Source organism: Gracilinanus agilis, chromosome 3, assembly GCF_016433145.1.
Source record: "Gracilinanus agilis isolate LMUSP501 chromosome 3, AgileGrace, whole genome shotgun sequence".
Taxonomy (NCBI): Eukaryota; Metazoa; Chordata; class Mammalia; order Didelphimorphia; family Didelphidae; genus Gracilinanus; species Gracilinanus agilis.
In genome coordinates this window covers 421,307,508-421,330,954 of record NC_058132.1, presented here as the reverse complement: position 1 = coordinate 421,330,954, position 23,447 = coordinate 421,307,508, and the positions used below count along the sequence as shown (strand labels likewise).

At 35.3% G+C, this 23,447-nt stretch overlaps 1 protein-coding gene across 5 annotated transcripts; it reads left to right on the top strand.

Annotated features, from left to right (window-relative positions):
- Window positions 1–937: 937 nt before the first annotated feature.
- Window positions 938–23,053, top strand: PSMG1 (proteasome assembly chaperone 1). Of its 5 annotated transcripts, none has more exons than XM_044666914.1 (8): window positions 1,195–1,274; window positions 3,742–3,803; window positions 12,198–12,304; window positions 15,406–15,557; window positions 17,520–17,582; window positions 18,536–18,734; window positions 20,514–20,650; window positions 22,870–23,053. In XM_044666914.1, exons 4-8 carry the CDS (start codon window positions 15,426–15,428, stop codon window positions 22,942–22,944), a joined length of 606 nt encoding a protein of 201 aa, XP_044522849.1. In that variant the 5' UTR covers window positions 1,195–1,274; window positions 3,742–3,803; window positions 12,198–12,304; window positions 15,406–15,425; the 3' UTR covers window positions 22,945–23,053. The 5 variants fall into 5 exon arrangements, with proteins under 5 accessions (XP_044522844.1, XP_044522845.1, XP_044522846.1 ...); XM_044666912.1 differs by lacking the exon at window positions 1,195–1,274 and adding an exon at window positions 2,189–2,208; XM_044666909.1 differs by lacking the exon at window positions 3,742–3,803 and having other exon boundaries at window positions 938–1,274.
- Window positions 23,054–23,447: the final 394 nt, after the last annotated feature.

Genomic DNA, 23,447 nt, shown 5'->3' with positions numbered 1-23,447 from the left:
TGTGAGACCCTTGGATTAAACCAAGACAATAAAGTCCCTTTGCATTTTGCATTGTTGGTTCAGACTCATTTATGGGGATAATTCTCCTGGCACTACAGCAATGATGCAAAACAATTCCAAAGGACTCACAACAAAAAGTGCCCTCTGCTTCCAGAGAAAGAACTAAAACTCTGAATCCAGATCAAAGAAAACTTTTTCCTATTCTGTTTTTTGGTTTGAGTTTCCTTCCACAAAAGGATTAACATGAAAAAATGTTTTTCATGATTGCATCTGTAAAATCTGAGATTGCTTAACAAGGGATAGAGGGGAGAGAAAACAACTCAAAATTCTTTTTAAAATGTTGGAAACGGTTTTTAAATGTAATTGGTGGAAAAATTAAATTAAAAATGAAACTCCAAGTTTATTGGATAGACTCCAAATTCTTGGGCAACAACTTGTGAAGACACATTTTCTAACTCAAAGAAGGGGGGGGAACCCTAAGTTGTCAAGGCAACTGTCACAGAAAAGCTAATGGTGCTGTCTTGTTGAGATTGGATATGGAACTCATCAACAAAACAGAGGATCCCCTGAAAGCCTCCCATTCCTATTTTTAATTGAAAAATTTCTTCCATAAAATTCCCTAGAAATAACTCATTGGCTTGAAGACCTGAAGTGTTTGCGGGGATAGGGTGTAGCATTATCTTTCTACGCCAATTCAACAAAATTATGTATATAGTTAATGGAATGCTGCTATTTGTTTTCCTCAGGGTAGGAAGGCTTAAAAGTTGTGATACAGTAGCCAAATCCCAGAACCGCGAGTCCCCTATTCCAAAAGCTGGATATGGCTATAAAGGAAAGTCCTTCCGGGCTGAGCCGGATGGGATCGCTGCGCACGCGTGCGCACTTCACGTTCTTTAAGCCCCTGGAAAGGTCTCTTCCTTGTCTTCAAGCTCTCTTCTCCACCCCTTCGGGGGCTTGGCGGGAGTTTCTTAGCGTCGCAAGGGGAGGAGTTTTGGCGATGCCGAGGTTGGAGTTCAGTTTTTCCCCAGTTGTCGGGTTCTGGAACAGCCTGTGGGCCCTGGAGAGGTTTCAGCCTTTTGCTTGAGGAGGTGGGGTGTTGCGCCGGCTGGAAGCCTACGGAGTTCCGCTGGTGAGATGGCGGCTACCTTCTTCGGGGAGGTGGTGAAGGCGCGGTCCCGGGCAGTGACCGAGGAGGAGGAGGACGATGAGGAGGACTCCTGGGCCCAGGATAACCACGAGGATAAAGAAGTCCGGCGAGAGCTGGAAAAAAAGAGGTAAGTCCAACTGCTTTTCCTTTAGAGCTGATTCTCGGCTTTGCAGCGCTGGCCCCTGCGCCCGCGGGGCTCGGGCGGTCTTTGTGGCCGCTTTTTCTAGCTTTATCCGAGACATCCTCGTGTGCCCTTGTGGTGATTCTCTCTTGAAGGGTGCTGGCCTTGGGAACAGAGGGCAAAACAGACCCTTTGTCTAAGAACTCCTTGGGTGGGAGTGTCTTCAATTGTGACTAGGTAAATATAGAGCTGGAAGGTACAGCTGCGCGCACGTGTGTATTTCTGTTCGTGTGTGCATGCTTCAGCGTGTATTCCTATGCGTATGCATGTTTGTATGTGTGTGCATGTGTTTGCGTGTGTGTGTATTTTCCTCATGTTTAAACATAGGTTACTAGCAAAAACTCACCCTCCGTGTGTTTGCCATTTTGCTGTTGTGGAAGACTGACTAGAGCTGGCAAAGAACCGATTTTTTAGAATTATAGCTTGCTACAAAGCTCAGTGGATAGAGCTCTGGGCCGGGAGTCTGGAAGATCTGAGTTCAGAAGTAGCTCTGAGTCACTTAATTAGCTGTGTGACCCCGAGAAAGTAATTTAATTCTCTTTACCTTAATACATTGGAGAAAAAAATGGCAATCACTCCAGTATCTTTGCCAAGAAAACCCCTTTAACATTATTGGTGTGCTGTGACCACAGGGTCTAGAAGTCTGTAGAACACGCCTGAATAACAGTACTTATATAGCGGTTTAACACTAGAAGAGGTAGTCCCTTAAGATGTGAAAATTTTATTATATTCTTACTTTGAAATACATTTTTTATCCTAACTCTATACTTTGCCTTAAGGATAAAAAGGGTCCCTTCACCTATTCTTAAATCCTAGGCCTTAAGATTTGCAAGCCACTTTACAAATAATCCCATTTCATCTTCACATCGGCCCCAGAAAGGTAGGTATTATTGTCCCTTTCTTAAAGATGAGGTAACTGAGGTTAAGTGAATTGCGTTAGTTTTTACAGCTAAGAGTCTGAGAGTGAATTTGAACTCTGGTCTTCCTAACTTCATATCCAGCGTTTGGCCATAGTAAGGAGTTACAAAGCGCCCTGTGAGGCCCTATCTGTTGTCTTTCTACAGCTTTGATGCCGCCTTTATTAGTGATATTGTCATGTCCAGGGTATGAAAAAGGAAATTAAGATAGTCCCCAAAATATTATTAATAAAACATTTTTTAAATGTTGGGGAGAAAATAAATACATAAAGGTCCACAAATAGAGCAATTTTGTTGCTACCTTGTTAAATGTAATGTATTTCTTAAGAAAAAGAAAACTGTGACAGGTTCCCTGTTTTTCAATGGAATCCTGTCTCTTGTCCATTATATATATCTGTTGATGGTTTTTAATCTCACTATAAAAAAGAAAATTTAAAAAAATTGCAGTATCTTAAATATTGGCACATTTTCATTAATGCTAAGGAATAAATTACTTTTAAAGTTGACTTAAACTTTAACTGTGCAACAGTATTTGCTGTATAAAGAACAATATGCTAGGCTTAGAGCACATTCAAAATCTGATAAACTATATAGATCTTTCTCAGTTTACAGATTAGTATGGGAACATCACAAACTCATATATTTATAACAAGGGAAAGGATTAAGCATTTATATAGTACCTACTATGTGCCAGTACATGCTTTTTATATATATTGTCTTATGTGTGTTAGGCATAAAACAAAGTACTTGGTGAGGTTTGTGGGGGTCACATCTGAGTTCCTGTCTTTCTTGTAGGTTTACAGGATTATGTGAATTTGACTTTTTTTAAGCCAGAGATTCTTAAACATTTTTTGTGTCATGAGTCATTTTGGCAGGCAGGTGAAGCCTATAAACTCCTGGGCAGAATAATGTTTTTAAATGGATAAAATAAATAAATGGAATTTAAAAAGAAACTATATTGAAATAGGTACCAAAGCATTTTAAAAAATCTTTTCACAAACTTCATGTTAAGAATTATTTTCAACTCTCCTCCACTGCTGGTCCTTGTATTCTTTAGAACACATGAAGCCACCAAGTCTTTTTTCTATGCAGGTCAGGTCACCATCCATATAAACTTATAACATCAATACCCTGTATTCTGAATTTCTTACTCTCTTGAGTACCACTAGGGGCCAGTTGAAGTGAGCTCCCTTTTTTCCAGTTCATGGTCTTTGCCACTGCTTCTTCTGTAGGTTGTGTCATTTATTTCTCTATTCTTTAGAGGAGAGACTGCTTTGAGGATGTCTGAATGAGAGCAAACTTCAATGACTTATTACTTCCAATACCAAATATAAAATACTCTGGCTTTTAAAGCCCTTGGCCCTTTGTCCTTTCCAATATTCTTACACTTTATTCTGTTCTCAGTATTCTGGCATATTTGCTTTTCTTCACATATAATACTCTGATCTCCTGATTGTGCCTGAATTTCACTGACTATTTTGGCATTTGTTCTACAGGTACCTTTTGCCCATGTAGGACAAGTATGGATTCTCCTCTACTTCCTGGTTCCCCCTTCCAGGTATAAATTTTTGATATAATCAAGGCAGTGCTGGCATTTCTCAGATGTTAGCCATTTCAAACCAAGTTGTCCCAGGTATCATTGGAAAACCACTTACCCCTAGATTTCATCAACAGGCTTCCAACTGTAGCAACAGATACCATAGTTCTGAAATATTAGCAATTTAAATGGCATCTCTGATAGCACAGCAAGTTTTCCTATTGGCTTTGTGATCCTGTGGATTAGATTTCTGACTTCCTTTAAGACTCAGATCAAGTTTTGCATTGTGCCAGAGGACTATCCCAGTTGCCCTACCTCTCATTTACAATGTATATATTTTCCCATTTACACTGTATATATTTTGTATTTATATAGTAGTTTGTGTGTTGTTCATAAGTAAAGTCCTTGAGGTGACAGTGATGGGGAATCTATGGCACAGGTGCCAAAGATGGCACTCAGAGTGCCCACTGTGGGCACATGACTGCTGCCCTTCCCCCCCCCCCAATTTTTTACTAGAAAGGCCAAGGGTCTCAGGCAGAGCTGCTCCCCTCCCCCTCTCCACTGTGCCTAATGACATTTTTTTCATATCCCCCACTCCTCTGCCCAGCAGACAGGGGTAAGGTGGGCAGCTCACAGGCAGCAGAACTGAAGGGGAGCAGAGCACTCAGGCCACTCCCCTCCACCCTCTACATTTGCTGAGGACATTACTCACTTCACTGGCCTCTCTGCCCAGCAGCCCCCTTGTGTGTGGTAAAGAGGGGGACAGTGGCACTCAGTCTGGAGAGTGGGGTGGGGGCAGGGCCTAGCACTCCATCTCTAAGAGGTTTGCCATCACTGTCCTAGAGGCTCCGGGCCTGGAGACTGAATTGACTGGCTGATTGAATTGAAGCTGATTGTCAAAATTTCAAGGGATTACATTTATACCTCTGAAATGAGCAAATTCTACTAAAGTGGACTTTATTTTTTTGTTGATTATCTAGATTTGGTCCTCCTACACTGGCCAATTTTTTATGGCCCAAGAGACAACACATTGCCATCATTGCTTCACACTGTTGCTAGTTGCACCTTAAATCTCAATGTCTCTTTAATAACTTGACATTTTTTAAAAAATACTATCGCCCATACCCATTATGCCAAAAAAAAGAGAAGAAGAAAAAACAAATTTTAATATGATTTTTTTGGAGCCCAGGGCCAAGATTGAAAATTTTTCAAACAAGAACTGCTCTCAGTGATTATTATCAAATTCTGAATAACTTTGATAATTAAATTTTGCTATAGACTCAATAATATTTCTTATGGAATTTAATGTAAAATCAACTAGGCAAAACAGCATTTGTGTGAAACTTGTACTGTAGTAAAGTCAATTTGATAACTAATGCTATTTGAATCACAAATAATGTCAAATAGTGCTGTCAAAAGTTAAAATAAGAAGCAGATTTTCCATTCCATACAGATTTGCAGCAGATAAATTTTCCAGCCTCAAACTTAAGTTTCAGAAGGGTATTTTGGATCTTGATTCAAATACAAAAGAAATCTCCACATTTCAAAATCTGGTTAACTGTGCATACAAGAAGCATTCATCTAACCTTCAATAAGTAATGATTAATCTGCAATATTGCCGAATAGCAAATATCAAGAGAAAAATAATAGAATTCTATAAATGCCTTCTAAGTGATAAAAGTGCATAATTAAAATCATATGTTTGTGGGTTGATAACAGTATTTTGGCAATATCTGTGTGAAAAGATATTTTGAGAAATTAAATATTTAACATTTTATTATAAATCAGCTTTAATAGATGAACATTTACAATCACTTTTGATGAAAGAAAAAGTGACTTTGGACCCCATTGTCTCTAGAGCCACAGTTTATAGTACTCTGGGAAAATTAAAGTCCCAGTGGTCCAGGTAACTTTCTCAAACACAGCTGTTTTCAGAGGTTTTGATCTCAGAATCCTCTTATATTCTTAAAAATTAAGGACCCCAAAGAGCTTTTGTTTGTGTCAGTTTTATCTATTGATTTTTTCCATTTTAGAACTAAAACTGGTAAATTTTAAAATGTTATTAAATAATAAACCATATGCAAACTCATGTTAATGTGTTTTTAGGAAAAATAACTTTTCAAAACAAAATGTGACAAGAGTGGCACTGTTTTTTATACTTTTGCCAATCTGGATTCTCATCTACTTCTGCTTTCAATCTTTTGTGATATGTTTTTTTGGTTGAGGTACATGATGAAAATCTGGCTTCACACAAATTTGTAGTTGGAAAAGAGATGAGTATTTTTTTGAATGCTGAAAAGAACCAGATTATTTATCTGAAATCATTCAAATGATTTAGCTCAGTTTTGACTAGCCTACTAAGTAGCTAGTGACAAATCATGGTTTATATCTCCTGGGTTTTTTTCCTCATGCAAAACATTTCCGTATTAGCCATGTTATTAGGGGAGGAAGTTTCAATAAAAAGCAAGAAACTTAAAGTGAAAAAAAGTGTTTTGATCTGCACTCAGAGTTCATCAGTTCTCCCTCTGGAGGTAGATAGATCCCCAAAGTAATTTGTTCCATGGTCCTCTATTTTCTTTATAATGTGACCATTTATATCTAAGTAATGTACTTATGTTCAAATGTTTGTACCTAATTTTCACCAGACTACTTTCCAAATTTCCCCACAGATTTTTTGAGTGAGTTTTTAAACTATAGTATTTGGGCTAGGGGTACTCAATTTAATTGCTTTGGGATCTTGTGCATCCATCTGTTATGCTGATCAATATCATTAAAAAAAAACTACTATGCAAATATCAATAATATGGAAATAGGTCTTGATACACATGTAAAACCCAGTGGAATTGTGCCTTGGCTATGGGAGGGGATGGGAGGAGGGGAAGGATAGAACATGAATTCTGTAACCATGGAAAAAATGCTCGAAATTAATTAAAGAATAGCATTAAAAATAAATTTAAAAAATTAGTACCAATTTATTTTAATGATTACTGCTTTTTGGCATAGTTTGAGATCTAGTAGGTAGACTTCCTAACTTTTTTTTTTCATTTTTTTTTTCTTTATTTCCTTTGAGATTCTTTGACCTTGTTTCTCCTGATGAATTTCATTATTCTTTTTTTTCCTACTCTTTCTGAATCCTTTTGATTGAAATGACACTAGATAAATAAAATTATTTTGTCAGTATTTTTATTTTTATTATTTTGGCCCAGCCACAAACAATATTTTTCCAGTTACTTAGGCCCTCTCCAAAAAGTGTGTTGTGGTTGTATTCATATAGTTCTGGCATATGTAAGTTGAGTTCTTGACATTTTAAACATTCTGTAATTATCTTCCTGCTGAGTTTTATTGATAATATACAGAATTGCTGATTTGCATGTAGTTATTTTGTAGCCTGCAGTTTTGCTGGTTATTGTTTCAATTAAATTGATTCTTAGGTACTCTAAGACTGAAGCATTTCATTTGCAGTCCTAATCAAATTAAAATATAATTGGGAAATGTTTAACAAAACAAAAACTGATATCTAATAATGTGTAATTTGTGGTTTTCCAAGTAAATTTACAACATGACAGGTCTGCTTCTTTTTTAGTTTGACACCACTGCTCTAAAGCATTATTATTATCTAAAAGAATCCTTTTTGTTTATTCTCTTATTTTTTTTGATTGCCTTACCATTATACTAATATTCTAGCAATATTACAGATAATAGTGTTAATGTTAGACGTCATTTCTTTACCTCTTATTTGAAATATATTTTGTCACTGTTAGATATAATGCTAGATTTTTATCTTAGGTAGTTAACTTTTTATCATATGAAGGATTTATTATATAATTTTCTTTCTCTGTTTAGGTTCTTCTTGTTTTAGATATCAAGACCATATTTATATTGTCAAATATAATGTATTTGATAAGATTCCTTATTTTCCAATTTCCCCCCAAATAGTTTGTGTAGTATTAAAATTAATTTGTTCTTTGAATATTTGATAGAAGTAGCTTGGTAATCCATCTAATTCTGGAATTTTTTCCTGTGGAGGCTCATTGAATTTTAAATTCTCTAGTTCTTATTTTGTTAATTTCAGAATTTTATATTTTTTGTAAATTTTCATTAATTTCATTTAAGTTGTCAGTTTTATTAGTAAGTAGCAGGGGAAAACAATTTCTAATATTCTTTTTTTAATGCCCCTTTTTCTTTATTAAATCATTTGGTTTTCCTTTTTTGAAAATTAGGTTATGTAGCAATATATATTGACTCCCACCCTCACTGGCCTCCCTCTTGCCCCCAAATAACTATAGTACTTGTTTTATTTATTTATTTATTAATTCCCTGGGGTTATTTTGTTTTCATTGTTGTTAATCTTTTTTTGAGTTAATTTTCTAGTTTTAATTGCTTTTGTAGTTGCGTGTCCAATCTCTTTCTCTATTGGTTATGATTAGTAATATACAATTTTCTCTAAGGACTATGGCTTCATATCTCAAATTTTGTTATGTCGTGTCATTGCCATTGTCTTTAATGGCATTTTTTATTGTTTGCTTCATTAGGATTAAGTTATTTAGGCTTCAGTAAATTTGTAATCTTTTCTTCAATGGACTTTCTATTGAATATAATTTGTAATGCATTGTAATCAGTAAAGGGTGTGTTTTTTATTTCTCCTTTTCTCTTTTTGTTTTTGAGTTCATGTCTTAATACAGTTTTAGTTTTCTGAGAATATTGTGGAATGCTTAGAAATAGGTACATTCTATCTCCAGAGATGTGATTTCTAATTTTCCTAAAATCCTATATAGTTCATTAGATTTTTTTTTAAACCCTACTTTCTGTCTTAGAATTGATATAAGATAGGTGATTTGCCCAGAGTTACACAGCTAGGAAGTGTCTGAAGCCAGATTTGAACCAAGATTCTTTCAAATTCAGGCCTACCTCACTATCCACTGTGCTACTACCTAGCTGCCCCTTGATTCATTGACTTTTAAAAAAATTATATTTGTGTCTGAAGAGTAGACATTGAGATCTCTATTATAATTTTTAACTATTTCTTTTTATGACTTAATTAGATTTTCTCTAAGTATTTTAATATTTGTGCCATTTCATAATTTTATGTTAATTCATTGTCTAATTTTTTTTAGTTTCTTATCTTTAAATACAGTTATATTTTTGTTTTTGCCTTGTTTGAGATCATGATTGCTACTCTGGCTTCTTTTTAGGTTTTAGGTTTGCTCCATTGACTTATTTTAATTATGTTTTAACTGTTTATGCCTCAGGTATGTTTCTTATAAACAACATTGTTTGATTCCATTTTCTAATGAATACTGCTATCCTTTTCTATTTTATTTATGAGTTCATCTCATTCAATTTCTGTTACAATTATTAATTGCATATTGTTCTCCATCTTAATCTCTTAAGAGAGAATTGCCCCATTACTATTTCTTCCCCCAATTCTTTACAGAGAAGAAAGTAGCAAGATGCTGAGCCCCTGTGATCAGCCCTTGATTCACTTGACTGCTGTTTTCCCTATCCGTCTTTCCTGACTTCAATCACTGGTCCTTTCCTTTCCTTTTTCCCTTTTAGAGTTTTACTTTGCTTATTTTCCTCTTGTTCTTCCCTCTCTTCTCCCAGTTCCCTCCTGTTTCCTTATTGAATTGAATGTATTTCTACACCAAACTGTATATGTGTGTGTACATGTTCTTTCTCTCTGACCCCAGTATAGAGGAAAATGTGGTTCAAGTTATGCCAGCTGTCCCTTACCCCTTATTCCTTATGTATAATCTACTTACATATAATTATTACATGGTATTCTCTCCCTTTCTTCCCTAGTGAATTTTTGTATCCTAATTCTAATTTCCTTCCCTCTGTCTTTTAAAATATAAATTTAAATTTTGAGATAGAACATATAAAGGTTATTTCAACACCATTTGTTGTTATTCAGTCCTTTCACTTTTATCTGACTCTGGATGAATTTGGGGCATTCTTGACAAAGATACTTGGAGTGGTTTTGCCATGCCCTTCTGAGATAAACAGGATTAAATGACTTATCCAGGGTCACACAGCTAGGAAGTATCTGAGACCAGATTTGAGCATAGGACCTTCTGCCTCCAGACTTGACCTCTAGCTGTGCCACCTAGCTATGCCTTGCCCATATCTTTTAATCATTTATCATTTGAGGAATGGATCTTATTCTTGTCGATTTGTCTTCATTTCCTTTGTATTTTAGTAATAAGACCTTTATTAGATAAACTTGCTTCAAAGATGTTCTTAGTTTCCTGCTTGTCTTCTAATTGGTTTTGATTGTGTAAAAACCTTTACATTTTTTATAATCAATATTATCCATTTTATATCATGTATATTATATCCTCTCTAGCTCTTGTTTGATCCTGAACCCTTCCCCTAAACATAAATTTAATAGGTAATTTCTTTGATGCCCCCTTAATTTGTTTATATCGCACTTTATGGCAAGGTAAGTTGAAAACTGGTACATGATTTAGAAATACAATGTGAGATGTTGATCTATGCCAATTTCTACTAGACTTGTTTATAGTTTTCCCAGCAGTTTTTTTGTCAGATAATTTTAGTCAGCACTAGATTACTGTGTTCATTTGCTTCCATATATTGTGTACCTAATCTCTTCCACTGATCAGTCTCTTCATTTCTTACCCAGTTCCAAATTGTTTTGGCAGTTCAGCTCTGTAGTATAGTTTGAGATTTGGTACTTATGGGCCCCCTTCTTATTTATTTTTTTCATTGATTAGCTTAATATTCTTGACTTTTTGTTCCTCTAGATAAATCCTCTGCCCCTCAGTCTATATAGTAATTCTTTGCTAGTTTGTATAACAGCAAATAAGTAAATTTATTTGTGTTCCTATCATTGCTGTATGTGTGTCTTGGCAGTGTTTTTATACTGTCTACAATTATTCTAAAGGAAAAATTTCTTTCTTTTTGCTAGATTTTTATAGAAATGTTGGTGGTCTCTGTGGATTTCTTCCCTATTCTGGAACTTTGAAATTATTTATTAATTATTTCAATAATTTTTAGTTGACTTTCTGGGTTTCTCTACATAATCTGTCAACATACTTTTCAAAAACTGATAGTTTTTTTTTTCCTCATTGGTTATGCTTATTTCTTCTATATCTTTTTCTTGAATCTTATCTCTGTGGCCAGGAGTTCTAGTATTTGAATAGTGATGGGATGATGATCATCTACCTTATTTTCTTTATTAAAGATTACCTAAGCATTAGTATGCTTGTCCTTGGTTTTTAGATTTTACTTATCATTTTAAGGAAAGCTCCATTTATTCCTAAACTTTCCAGTGTTTTATTTTTTTTTTTTAACTCTTACCTGTTGGAGTCAATACTGTGTATTGGCTTTAAGGCTGAAGAGTGGTAAGGGGATTAATTAATTAATGGGGATTAAGTGACTTGCCCAGGGTCACACAGCTGGGAAGTGGCTGAGGCCAGATTTGAACGTAGGACCTCCTGTCTTTAGGCCTGGCTCTCATTCCAGCTGACCCCCTTTTCAGTGTTCTTAACAGGAATGGATGTTATATTTTTTCCCTGCATCTATTATATTAATCATGTTATTTTTTTGTTGCTTTTCTTATTGAGATGATCTAGAATCAGTCCTGAATTTTTGTTATAAATCCAACCTGATCATAATGTATGATGTTAGTGATACATCACTATAATCTCTTTAGTAGTAGTTTTTTGTTTTTTAGTAGTTTTTTGTTTTAAATTTTTGCATTAATATTAACTAGGGAAATAGGTTTATAGTTTTCTTTCTGTTTTGATTCTCCTTGGTTTATGTATCAAGATCATATTTGTATTATAGACAGAATTTGGTAGGACCTCTTTACCTTTTTCTAATAGTTATGCAGTATTGGAATTCATTCTTCTCTAAATGTTTGTTCAAATTTGCTTGTAAATCCTGGAATTTCTTTCTTAAAAGAGACTCATTTATGGCTTCTTAAATTTCTTTTTCTAAGATAGGGTTATTTCAGTATTCTGTTTCCTCTTCTGTTAATTTGAAAAGTTTGTTTTCATAAATATTCATGTTTTATTTTTTTAACTTTCAGTTTTGACAATCTCTTTTCATTTTCAGACTTATTTTTGGGGGGGTTTAATTAAGAGGTTTTAATTTGATGTTTTTCTAGTGGGTTTAAAAAAATTTTTTTTCCGTTTGTATAGTACAAAGAATTAGGAGATAGCTGGTTTAAATCCTGTCCCTGATAACCTTTTTATCCTTGTGAGCAAGACAAGTAACCTCTCAGAGCTTCAGGCTCTTTGTATCTTAGGAGTAATCTTAATTATCATGCCTACTTACCAGGCTTGTTGTTAGGAATGTCCTTTGTGAATATGCTTCATGTAAATGTTGCTTTTATTATATCATACTGTTTGGTGAAAATGATAAAGCTGCCTTTATTTTTCTTATTAACAGGGAAGTAGAAGTCCTTCAGACACAGACAAATGTATCTTTGGAAATTCCCCTGCTAGAGCAGTACCCGTGTTCAAAGTTTATAATAGCCATAGGACATAATGCAGTAGGTAAGTGAAAGTATAGCAAACTAAATATTTTGAAATTTAAAAAAATGCACGTTTGTATAAAATTACTATGAGGGCAGCTGGGTAGCTCAGTGGAGTGAGAGTCAGGCCTAGAGACAGGAGGTCCTAGGTTCAAACCCGGCCTCAGCCACTTCCCAGCTGTGTGACCCTGGGCAAGTCACTTGACCCCCATTTCCCACCCTTACCAATCTTCCACCTATGAGACAATACACCGAAGTACAAGGGTTAAAATAAAAAAAAAATTACTATGTATCATTATAAAATTAAAAATTTTAAATATACTTACATGGATCTGCATCTCATATACATCCCATTACTTTTTCATGTGTATTTCTCATCTGTCTTTTCCATAAATCTTCCATTGAGTATTCATCCCTATACACTGAAGACTTCTTTTGGGTTTTTATATACCTCATAGCTATACATGTATCCATTAGGCCAAAGTTTTTAAAGTTTGTTTTGGTTATGAATCTCTTTGGCAGTCTTATAAATAGCAGACTTTTCTGAGCTAAAGAATTGAAGAAAGTGCTAAACTTTAATTAGACATTAATGAAAATAAAGATAATTTTTTTCATTCCAAGTTCACAGATTACACTGAATTTATTAAGTGCCAATTACATGCCAGGAACCGTACTAAGTGCTAGGGATACAGATAAGAAAAGGAAAAACAGTTCTTGCCCTTAAGGAAATTACAGTCTAATAGAGGCAGATATTGAGAATGAAAAGGGAGGGACACAGAAGGTACCCAGAATGAGAGTAATGATAATGGTGGTAAGAGTTGGAAGCAAGCAGAACAGCTGGTAGTAAATGAAGAGATAACTAGGATTTTGTGAAAGGGAGACTGTGGGTAGAGTTGGAGTTGGTTCTTTTGGTTGTTTTGTTTTATTTTTTTTGATGGGATAGGAATACCAAAGCTGGAGTAGAACCTCTTCATTAGGCTGTCCAGCTATTGTATCTCCTGATTATATGACTGACTCGTTTCTTTTTCCTTTTTCCTTTTCCTCATGTGTGGCTTCTTTCATCTACCATGGGTCTTTCCATTGTCCTTTGGAGTACCTGAAGTTTGGATTCTTCTGAAATCATGACATTCTGTAATTAAGGCAACATAGTAAAGTGGAAAAAATATTTGGAGTGAGAGGACAAGATTGAAAGTCATCACTTTGACTAAGAAGTTGGTGACAAAATAGAGGCCACTGGAGTTTTTAGTTTCTCCTCCAATTCTCCCTTAGGTTCCTTCACCCTAATAAATAGACCTATTCACAAATGGAATGGACTGCCTTAGATGGTGAAAAAATGTAAATATGTGGGGAAGGGGACTAGATGGACAAATGGGTGCCAGCCAGGGAATAACACAAACTGGGGACACACCCACACCCTACAAGGAAAAGGATTAACTAGGTAACACTGAATAACACACAAGGGATGTAGGGAATGGGGAATGACAGTGGACAGTTGAACTATCCACCAAACAGCCAGGTATACCAGTGATGTTAAGGTAACTCAATAGTGGGTCCTTGTTGGTATAGAGGAGACAAAGGAAGTATAATAGAACAGATTTTAATGTTGGTAAACTGGGAAAGTAGGTGAAAGATTTATAACACTAAAGAACCAGCCCAGCTGCCGTTAAGGGGTCAGCTGGCTTGTCTCTGCTACACTAGCAGACAGCTGTAGCTATATAGGAGAGCACTGGAGATTGGGAGTCTCACTGCTCAGGCTCTAGCTGCTCCAGGATGATATCAGGAACCAGGAACAAATCCTTGACCAGCTATTAAGCCCAAAGGAAGTTCTGGGGAGAATAGGCTATCTGACAGCTGTCTACCAGATGCAGACCTGAACCATATCTCTACCTAGGCTGAGTTGATTGATGAACTATTCAATCTTCTGTAAATCCCAAACTTTACAGCTACTTGAATCTCAGCAAGCTGGACCACAGATACACCCTCCTCCCCAGCTTAGCCAAGAAATCCATTCTCCTTTTTCAAACCTTTGGCTTCATTCCATCCTGGAATGTCCATCCATTCAGCCAAGGCTTGCTTTAAGCTGTCAGCTTTCTGTCCTAACAAATCTATATCTACTCTATAACTTCCCTATAACAATGGCAGTAGATTCTTTATTGTTAAGCAAAGACTACTTAGGGACCTAAGTACAACAACTTTCTCTTCCATTTGGAATTGCTTCACTCCAAAGGTTTATATAATTTTGGTTCTCTAAATTACATATTAAAGAATTGAGCTCATCATGGTAATTTGTACATATTGTTATTGCCTAATTACATAGTATTGCTATAGTTGCATAGCCATGTCAGATGTATTATAGAAAAGATTCTTGTTCATGTATGCATTTGATTGTACTAAAAGGCCACTGAGATCACTCCTACCTTCCCAATTTTATGATTGGCTTTCTTAACCAAGTAGAAGAGTTCCTATATGGATTATGTGGGTCTGCTCTTTAATGGCTCAGTGCTGTTTACTTTCTAAAATTTGCTGGGGCTTACCTATAGTGGTGTTATATGGCTAGAGGACTGTATTGCTCCTTGGAAGATCAAGTTCTCTAGAAAGGGTAGAGGTTACATGTTACCTTTCTATTAATTCTGAGTAATTTACTCTGAAATTGGAGAGGGAGAGAGGAATCACTAAGTTTCAAAGATTGTATGGGTTCTTGAGGTATGTAAAGACCTTCCAGCGAGGGATAGAACCTTTATTGTTATTTTGTTGGCCTCATATTCATAGCTTAGGTCTCATATTCATTTTCTTTGTTTGCAGGTTATGAGACATAGGCTAACTTAGTCTACATAATCATCTGGGAGTTATAGAATATTAGAACTGAAAGGGCTATTAGGGGTCATCTTCTCTAACTTATTTAGTTTTCAAATGAGGACCCTGAACCTCACAATAATATCATGGTAATGAACTAGAACTTAGGTATCTGGACCTTTAGTTCATTGTTGTTTCTAGTGTTTAATCCTGCTTCTCATATATTTTATCTTATACTAAGTAAATAATTTGTTTTTAAAACTATCACAGTGTGGTAAAAAATATTAACAGTTATAAAGGTAGTAATTTGTATTAATTTTTTCTTCCCAGCATTTTTGTCTTCATTTGTTATGAATTCAGGAACTTGGGAAGAAGTTGGATCTACTAAGCTGTGGAATGAATGGTGCAGAACAACAGATACAACAAATCTTTCCCCAACAGATGCCTTTTGTGTGTTCTACCGTCTAAAGTCAGACCCCACTGTAAGTGAGATATGTGTTAAAATGAAAATTTAAGTGCAGTTTAATAGAAGCATAGAGTAAGAGATTCTATAAGAAACCTTAAAAATTATCTAGTGTACTTTATTTTATACCCAATAAGGAAACAAGTCCAGAGAGATTTTATAACTTGCTAGTAGTCCCATATCTTGTGGTAGCATTTGGATTCTGAATGTGTATATGTACACTCCACAATTCTGGTTTATTTTAGATAAGTTTTCTGTCAAGCAACTCCAGGTTATGGATGTGTCTTGTCCATACACATACAGCAGACATTACCTTATCCAGTGAACTTCTGGTCATAAACATCAGGCGTGGTATAAGACAGGAAGATATATGTTTACCAAAGGTGTTCATTGTAATGTCCAAGTTGAAGGATGGTGAAGTCTTCCAGTTGTATCAGATGTAGATAATACTGTGCTAATTAATTGCATTCAGCCCCAGAACATTACAAAGCCTCCTGCAAGATATATGGAATGACTCAAAAGGATCAAAGCAGTAAGGGTCACACTAGGTTACCTTTGGAAAAGTTAATTTTATGATTCCCAAGGTTCTCATGAAAGCAAAGGCTGATCTCTTAAATTATAACATTGTACCAGTGTTTAATGTGATAGTAAGATATGGAGTATAAATCTCCAAATAAAATTAATATCATATGGAGAACAAAGATTCTGAATGGGTTTGAGTTGGCTCTCACATAATACCCATGAGGAATTCCTAAGAATAATGAGAGTAAAAGATGTCATCAAGGAATTATATGATAGAGAAAATGAACCAGATGTGATGGGGCAAAAGGAATGACAAATAGACAACCAGAATGTTCCATTGCTACTCTCTCAGAATAAGAAAAAGGTGAGAAGAGCTCCAGGATGTTGGGTAGGGCTCTCGAAGTGAATTTATGGCAAGGCATAGGCAACCATCAGTAAGTTTCACTCAGCATTGCCACAAATTCCCAAATCAGTGAAATTCCAGATCCATAGGATGTTTTTTATTTTTCCTCCTGTGACCTGCTTTGGTTCATAATTGTTTGACCTTAAGGGGCTCATGGCTAAGATCCTGTGAATCTTGTGACAGCTCAATCAATTGTCAATGGTTAACATTTCTTGGAAATTTTTGATGATGACAATGATGATAACTAACATTTATATAATTCTGTGTGCCAGGCATGAGGATTTTACATTTATTATGTCATTTTAAACTCACATTAAGCTGGGAGGGAGGTGGTGTTAATTATTCTCATCTTATAGTGAGGAAACTGAAGCAGGTAGGTTAAATGACTTGTCCAAGGTCACACAGCTAGTGCATGTCTGAAACCATCTTTAAGCATAGGATCATAGATTTATACTTGCAAGGGATATAGAGGTAATCCAGTCTAGAGAAGTGATGTCTGAAGTTTGAATCTAAAATGATCCTCTGATTCCAAATTCAGCAACTTTTTACTCCCACTAATGTTAGCTTTGAGTTTCATGTATATTGCAGATTTTATTCTGTATTGATAAAACAAGAATTGGCAATATAAGAAAAGAACGTTGAATACTAAGAATCTAATGCTAACCTTTCAATGGGGATATGGTAGCTTCACATAGTTAAATATGCTCACATAGTTAATGTTTTGGACACAAACATATCTAGAACTTTATTTCCTAAAATGAACCCATCTACAACAAGCATCATTTGTTTCTTATTGTTGCCATTCCAGCTGTGTATTGCTTGCTCTTCTGTCATCAATCATGTTTTGGAATTTAAAATGTATCTCTGTTGATTTTCTCTTGATTCCTTAATTTTAATTTAGATCAACAAAATAAAAATTCCTAATAGCAAACTTGAGAAAATAAATTTACAAGCTAAATGCTTTATTTCTTTACATTTGGCATCTGTTTTTGGTACTACCTATTCGTAAGATCACATAATACAAATGAGTTGACAAAACCCTTTGAATTTGTTTAGGTTTTATTGTGCCAATGCAGTTGCTATGTTGCTGAAGATCAACAATATCAGTGGCTTGAAAAGGTAAAGTTATAGGAAAAAATTATAATTTTTTTGCATATCTACTGTTTACTCAGCATTGTGCTATGACCAGTAGAGATAAAGAAATATAGACCATCATGTCTGGCCTTAAAGAGATAGGATCTTTCAGTATGAAGACATGACTAATTTTAAAATAGATTTCTTTTACACAGTACATGATGGGGGAAGAATTACCTGCATGAATAGTGCATTTCCTAATTGAGATATTGCTGTAAATATTTGTGTGTTAATTATATTTTTGTTTTTTTTTTTTGCAAGACTGTGAGAATAAGGAAATTAATATGCAAGTCATTTTATAATAGTAAAGAAAAATCCTTAAATTTACTACTCCTTTTAATCATAATTTGCAAATTATCATATTCTTTTTTGTATGTGTAAAAATTATATCCTTTGTGATCCATAAGTATCAAAGAATATTAGAAATTTAAGAGTATGGAGAGGTCACTTGTTCCAACTCTCATTTTCCAGATGAAGAAAATGAGACCCCTAAAGCAGTTAAATAACTTGTCCAACATCATAGTAGTATACCAAAAATACAGGTCTCTCAATAGGCTATAATATCTTTTTTTTTTTTAATGATACTTTTTTTTTTTTTTAACCCTTGTACTTCGGTGTATTGTCTCATAGGTGGAAGATTGGTAAGGGTGGGCAATGGGGGTCAAGTGACTTGCCCAGGGTCACACAGCTGGGAAGTGGCTGAGGCCGGGTTTGAACCTAGGACCTCCTGTCTCTAGGCCTGACTCTCACTCCACTGAGCTACCCAGCTGCCCCCGGCTATAATATCTTTTAGAAGAAAAAAATTCAAAAGACATCAGAAACCATATAGCTATGTAAACAAACACATAGTACATACAACTAGGTACACAATAAATAATACATTTCTGAGTTTTCTGGCAAAATATGATTATGTTCATATTAATAATTTTCTGTGCCAGGTTTTTGGTTCTTCTCCGAAGAGAAATTTACAGATAACTATTCTTACATCTCGCCATGTAACTGACTATAAAACTCCAGAATCCTGTTGCAACCTTCCTTCTCCCTTCCTGAAAGCCCTAAAAACACAGAGTTTCCAAGATGCTGCCTATTGTACGCTTTTAGAACAGCCAAATATCGTACATGATCTTCCTGCTGCAGGTGATTTTTTTTTTAAATACAGTTTTTAAGGTTTTTTGTTGTATTGCTAGCTTGATAGCCCAGGAATGTTACATTGTTTGTGATCTATTGAGTAATGGAAAGTTATTGATATTAAGCCTTTAATATAATAATAATATAAATCTTTAATATAATATAAGGTATTAAAATTGATATTTTACATACAAACTGATCTTGTGGCTTAGGTTAAAATTAATCGATATTCACTTTTGTGAATTTAGATTTTACAAAAGAAACTGTTCTCATAGTAAAACTTAGACATCTCTACCCCTTAGCTTTTCCTGATTTCTTCAACAACCAGTGCTTCCTTCTCCCAAAAATATTTTGTATTTTCTTTGTGTATATCTTGTAATTTATTTCCCCATATATGTTTTTCCTCAAAAAAAAAACAAAACAAAAAAAAAAAAACAATGATCAGTGAGGGAGAGGGCTAGGCCATTTCATTTTTGATTTTGTATCCCCATCAACTGGCACAGTTCATGGAGATACTTAAAAAAAAGTTTATTGATTAATTAAAAGCATCAACTTGATATTTTAAGCAAGGTAGCCTATTTTCATTACTCAAATTGTTTTAAAATTAATATGGATTATATTTCAGGCTTAATTATTTTTAATTTCCAAATTTAAATTATATTGTCTTAATTTACTATGAGCTGATAAAACTTCCCATGTATTGTCTTTTAGTTGTAATATACATACTTTGAATTTTGCTAGCCCTAAAACTACTAACAAGTGGTGCTAGTTACTCTTTGTGAAATATTTGTCTATTAGCAGCTACACAAAGCTAATAATGTTTTAATTAGCTTAGTTGCTGTCATATGTTAAATTTTGGTTTTTGCTTTAAATTTTAAGAGTACTTTATTGTTGTTTAATTGTTTTCAGTTGTCTTTGTGACCCTTTCTGTAGTGGTTTTCCATTTCTTTCTTCAGCTCAATTTTATAGATATGGAAACTTTGATAAATGGGATTAAATGACTTGCCCATTGTCATACAGCTAGTGTCTGAGGCTAGATAGGAACCCAGGAAGATGAGTCTTCCTGATTAACAGTCTAAGCAGTCTAGCCACTATGCCACCTAACTGCCCCCAGAGGATCTTATAGCTATTGGTACTTTTGCCAGAATATTATTGGAGTAAAGATTACCATTTTCTATTCACTAAAGCTATCATTTAAATCTATAGTTGGAATAGTTTATAATTATTAATCAACTTTTCACTGAGTCTTGAAAAAAATGATCTTAGAAGTCATCTATTCAAATGTCATTTTTTTTAACATGATAAAAAACTTCTGTGGGGACAGGTAGGTGGCTCAATGGATTGAGAGCCAGGCCCAGAGATACGAGGTTCTAGGTTCAAATCTGTCCTTAGATACATCCTAGTTGTGTGACTCTGGGCAAGTTACTAACCCTTACTGCTAACTAGCTCTTACTGCTCTTTGATCTTAGAAGAGTATTGATTTTAAGGCAGAAGGTAAGAGTTTTTTAAAAAAAACCTTCTAGTAGCTTACTCTTGCCATTTTGCATCAGTGCGACCTAATTTTAAAATTTTAAAATACTTGCTTCCACTAATAATTAAGAGGATAAATGTGCTGGGGGGAAAATACATATTCTAAAGTAAATAGAAATTATTTTAATTTTTTGAGCTAACATATATCACAAAAGTAACAGATTTCATTGACTTGTCTTTAATTTCCATAAAGTTTAATTTTAATTAAGACTTCTTTCCTTTTTTTCATTCTTTTTTGGTCTTCTTGTTTTCATTTAGTTCTGAGTTACTGTCAAGTGTGGAAAATTCCAGCAATTCTATATTTGTGTTACACTGATATAATGAAACTAGACCTAGTTACAGTTGAAGCTTTCAAACCAATTCTTTGTTCAAAAAGCTTCAGAGGATTAGTTAAGGTAAGTTATTGGCTTGTTTATGTAACAAAAATATATTTTAATCTTATTTTAATATGCTATTAAAAACAAGCTGCCCATGCTAAGTCACTTCTTACTAAAGATAATCTTCCTCTTTTGGATATTTAATTTGCTCGCACACATACATATACTCACAAATAAATGTACATACATATGTACATATGTATAAAATGAATAAATACAAGTTCCACAGGTACTCTCTCTTTTCCCCCTGATGCATACTTTATAGTTATACTAAAAATAACTTATTCCACAATGTTCATTCAGCTATTGACTTTGGATATTTTAATCCAAGATCATCTGATATACTTTTAAGAATCATCTTGGCAGCCAGTAATGTATGCTGTTAATCAATTGCTATCAGAAAGCATTTAATTGTGCATAGGCTTGTGCTTTGACTCTTTTTCCTCTTTGTGAAAACAAAGAAGAAAGAGGCAGAGTCATTTCTCTGATGAGGAAGAAAGTAGATGACTGGGATCGAGTAACTTTCTGAAGTTTTGTCATTTCTGTCTGTCTTCTTTCGTTTTCTCAAATTGATTATTTTACCTGCTATACCATCAATCATGGTGGATCTCTTCTAATGCAGTGGCAATGATGAGCCAGAGAAACATTAAGAACATCAGAACCATCGCACACATAGTGACATGTCTAGTATAGTCACAGATTTCTTTTCCTGATGTGAGCTTGTAAGGATGAGCAGGAGCAGCTCTAGGAACACCAAGGCCTTAGCAGGGACTCTTCTGGCACAGTCAGCAATTCTTTATCGTGAATCAATGTCATCTGTAGTGAAGTGGCTGAAAGTTCATACAACCTATCCCAGGATCCAAGTTAATAAATACCAAGATACTTCCTCTACTGCTACCCACTGGCCCTAGTCTAACTCTGAAAACTTCCTCAGAAGAATGATAAAAAATCTTTTCCCATTTTAGAGTCCTCTATGGAAAGGATACTCCTTTCTTCCACAGTGGCTAAATAAAGACTCTTACTCACCTTCAGCTCTTGACTTAAGAGTAACCATCAAGCCAACTAAGGAATCTTCTAAGCAAATAGACACATACCATAGTTATGTAACAATGGTTTCAGCTTTCCCCATGCTATTAGAAATCAAAATGCCTCCCATCAGTACCATTCCTTGATCTCCCAAGAGCTTTCTGGGAAAGAATTCTCTAAACCATCCCAAAAGAAAAGTAGTCTGCCAGTTGAGGGGAACTTGAGCTACTTTTCCAGGATAGAACTCTTCCCATCTCAGAGACTAACCCACTTAAGGTGTTTAACCTCAGATGCTATGCCTTTGACGAATCAATGTTACTCCGGAAAGGAGGATGTACAGGGTGAAGACTAGTACTTCTGGTGTGAGGGCTTGCTCTTTTCAGATCATCTTTCTCTTTTAATGTCCATCTACCACCCAGCTCTCACCCATGGCTCCAAGAAGCTGTATGATGTCCAGGCCTGGGCCCCAGACCACTTGGCCAGACCCATGGCCACTGCCCAGTAACTAGTATAAATGAAGATCATTTTTCTCTCCATTCCTCAGGCCTCTTTCACATACCAACTTTGCAGTCCAGAGCTCACCCACCTTGAAAGACTTGCCAGTACCCCATTCTGTAGTGCAGTGATGGTGAACCTATGGCACATAGAGCACACTCTGTGGGCACATGGCTACCCTCCCGCCACCCCAGCTTGTTAAAGGCAGAGGGACTCGGTGGAGCTGCTCCCTTCCCCCTCTTCATAGTGCCTGATGACATTTTTTCACTTACACACACACACACACACACACACACACACACACACACACACACACACACCCCTAGCCAGCAGTTAATGGGAACGCATGGGGGTATGATAGGCAGTTTACAGGTGACCAAGCTGGAAGGGAGTAAAGTGCTTGGGCCACTCCCCTCCTCTTCTTTACACTTGCTGAGGACATTCCTCATTTTTCCTACCCAGCAGCCCAGTGGGAAGGCTTCCTTTCATGTGTGAGGTTGAGGTGGGGGTGGGGAACAGCACTTGATCTGAGGGTGCTTTGGGGACGGGGCCTGGACTCCATCTCTGAAAGGTTTGCCATCACTGCTCTAGTGTATCTCCTGTTATTAGATTATTTGCTGTTGAAATCCAGTGAACATTTGAAACACTGCCAAAGAGAAAAGATAGTTTATCAAATTATGACATGCTTTTTATTCTTAACTTTTTTTTCTTTCCAGAATGTTTCCCTCAGTACAGAGGCACTAAAGAAATTGGTGACAACAAATGAAATTCAGAGCAACATCTACACATAATTTTGCATTGATTTTTTTGAAATCTTTTTGTTGAGGGGCAGAAGAAATATTCTGTAATTCTAATTTACCTAGTGGAAGAAAGCAAAATAAAGAGTTTATTTTAAAGTAATCTGAGTTTATTTAATTATTTCAGTGTGGAGTTGAATTTATGATTAAAACAAATCATAAATTTTTCTGACACTAGGTGGGAGTATTGTCTTAATAGCTTACCTTAAAATTATTTTTAAATGTTTGTATAATAAACTTAATCTTTATCAACAAAAAATAAAAAGGCATTATAAGAAATATTCTTAAATAAAACTCTTGGCTTTCAACAAAGTAAAACAGAACATTAGTAGCAAATTAGTAAAACAAAAATGCCTTTGTTCTGTGTCCATATAAATTTCTTTTAACTTAGACTTTAAACAAACAATAACCTCCTCCCTCCATTTTTAAAACATATGTGTCATTGATCCAGACCTATTTCCATATTATTGATATTTGCACTAGAGTGCTTATTTAGA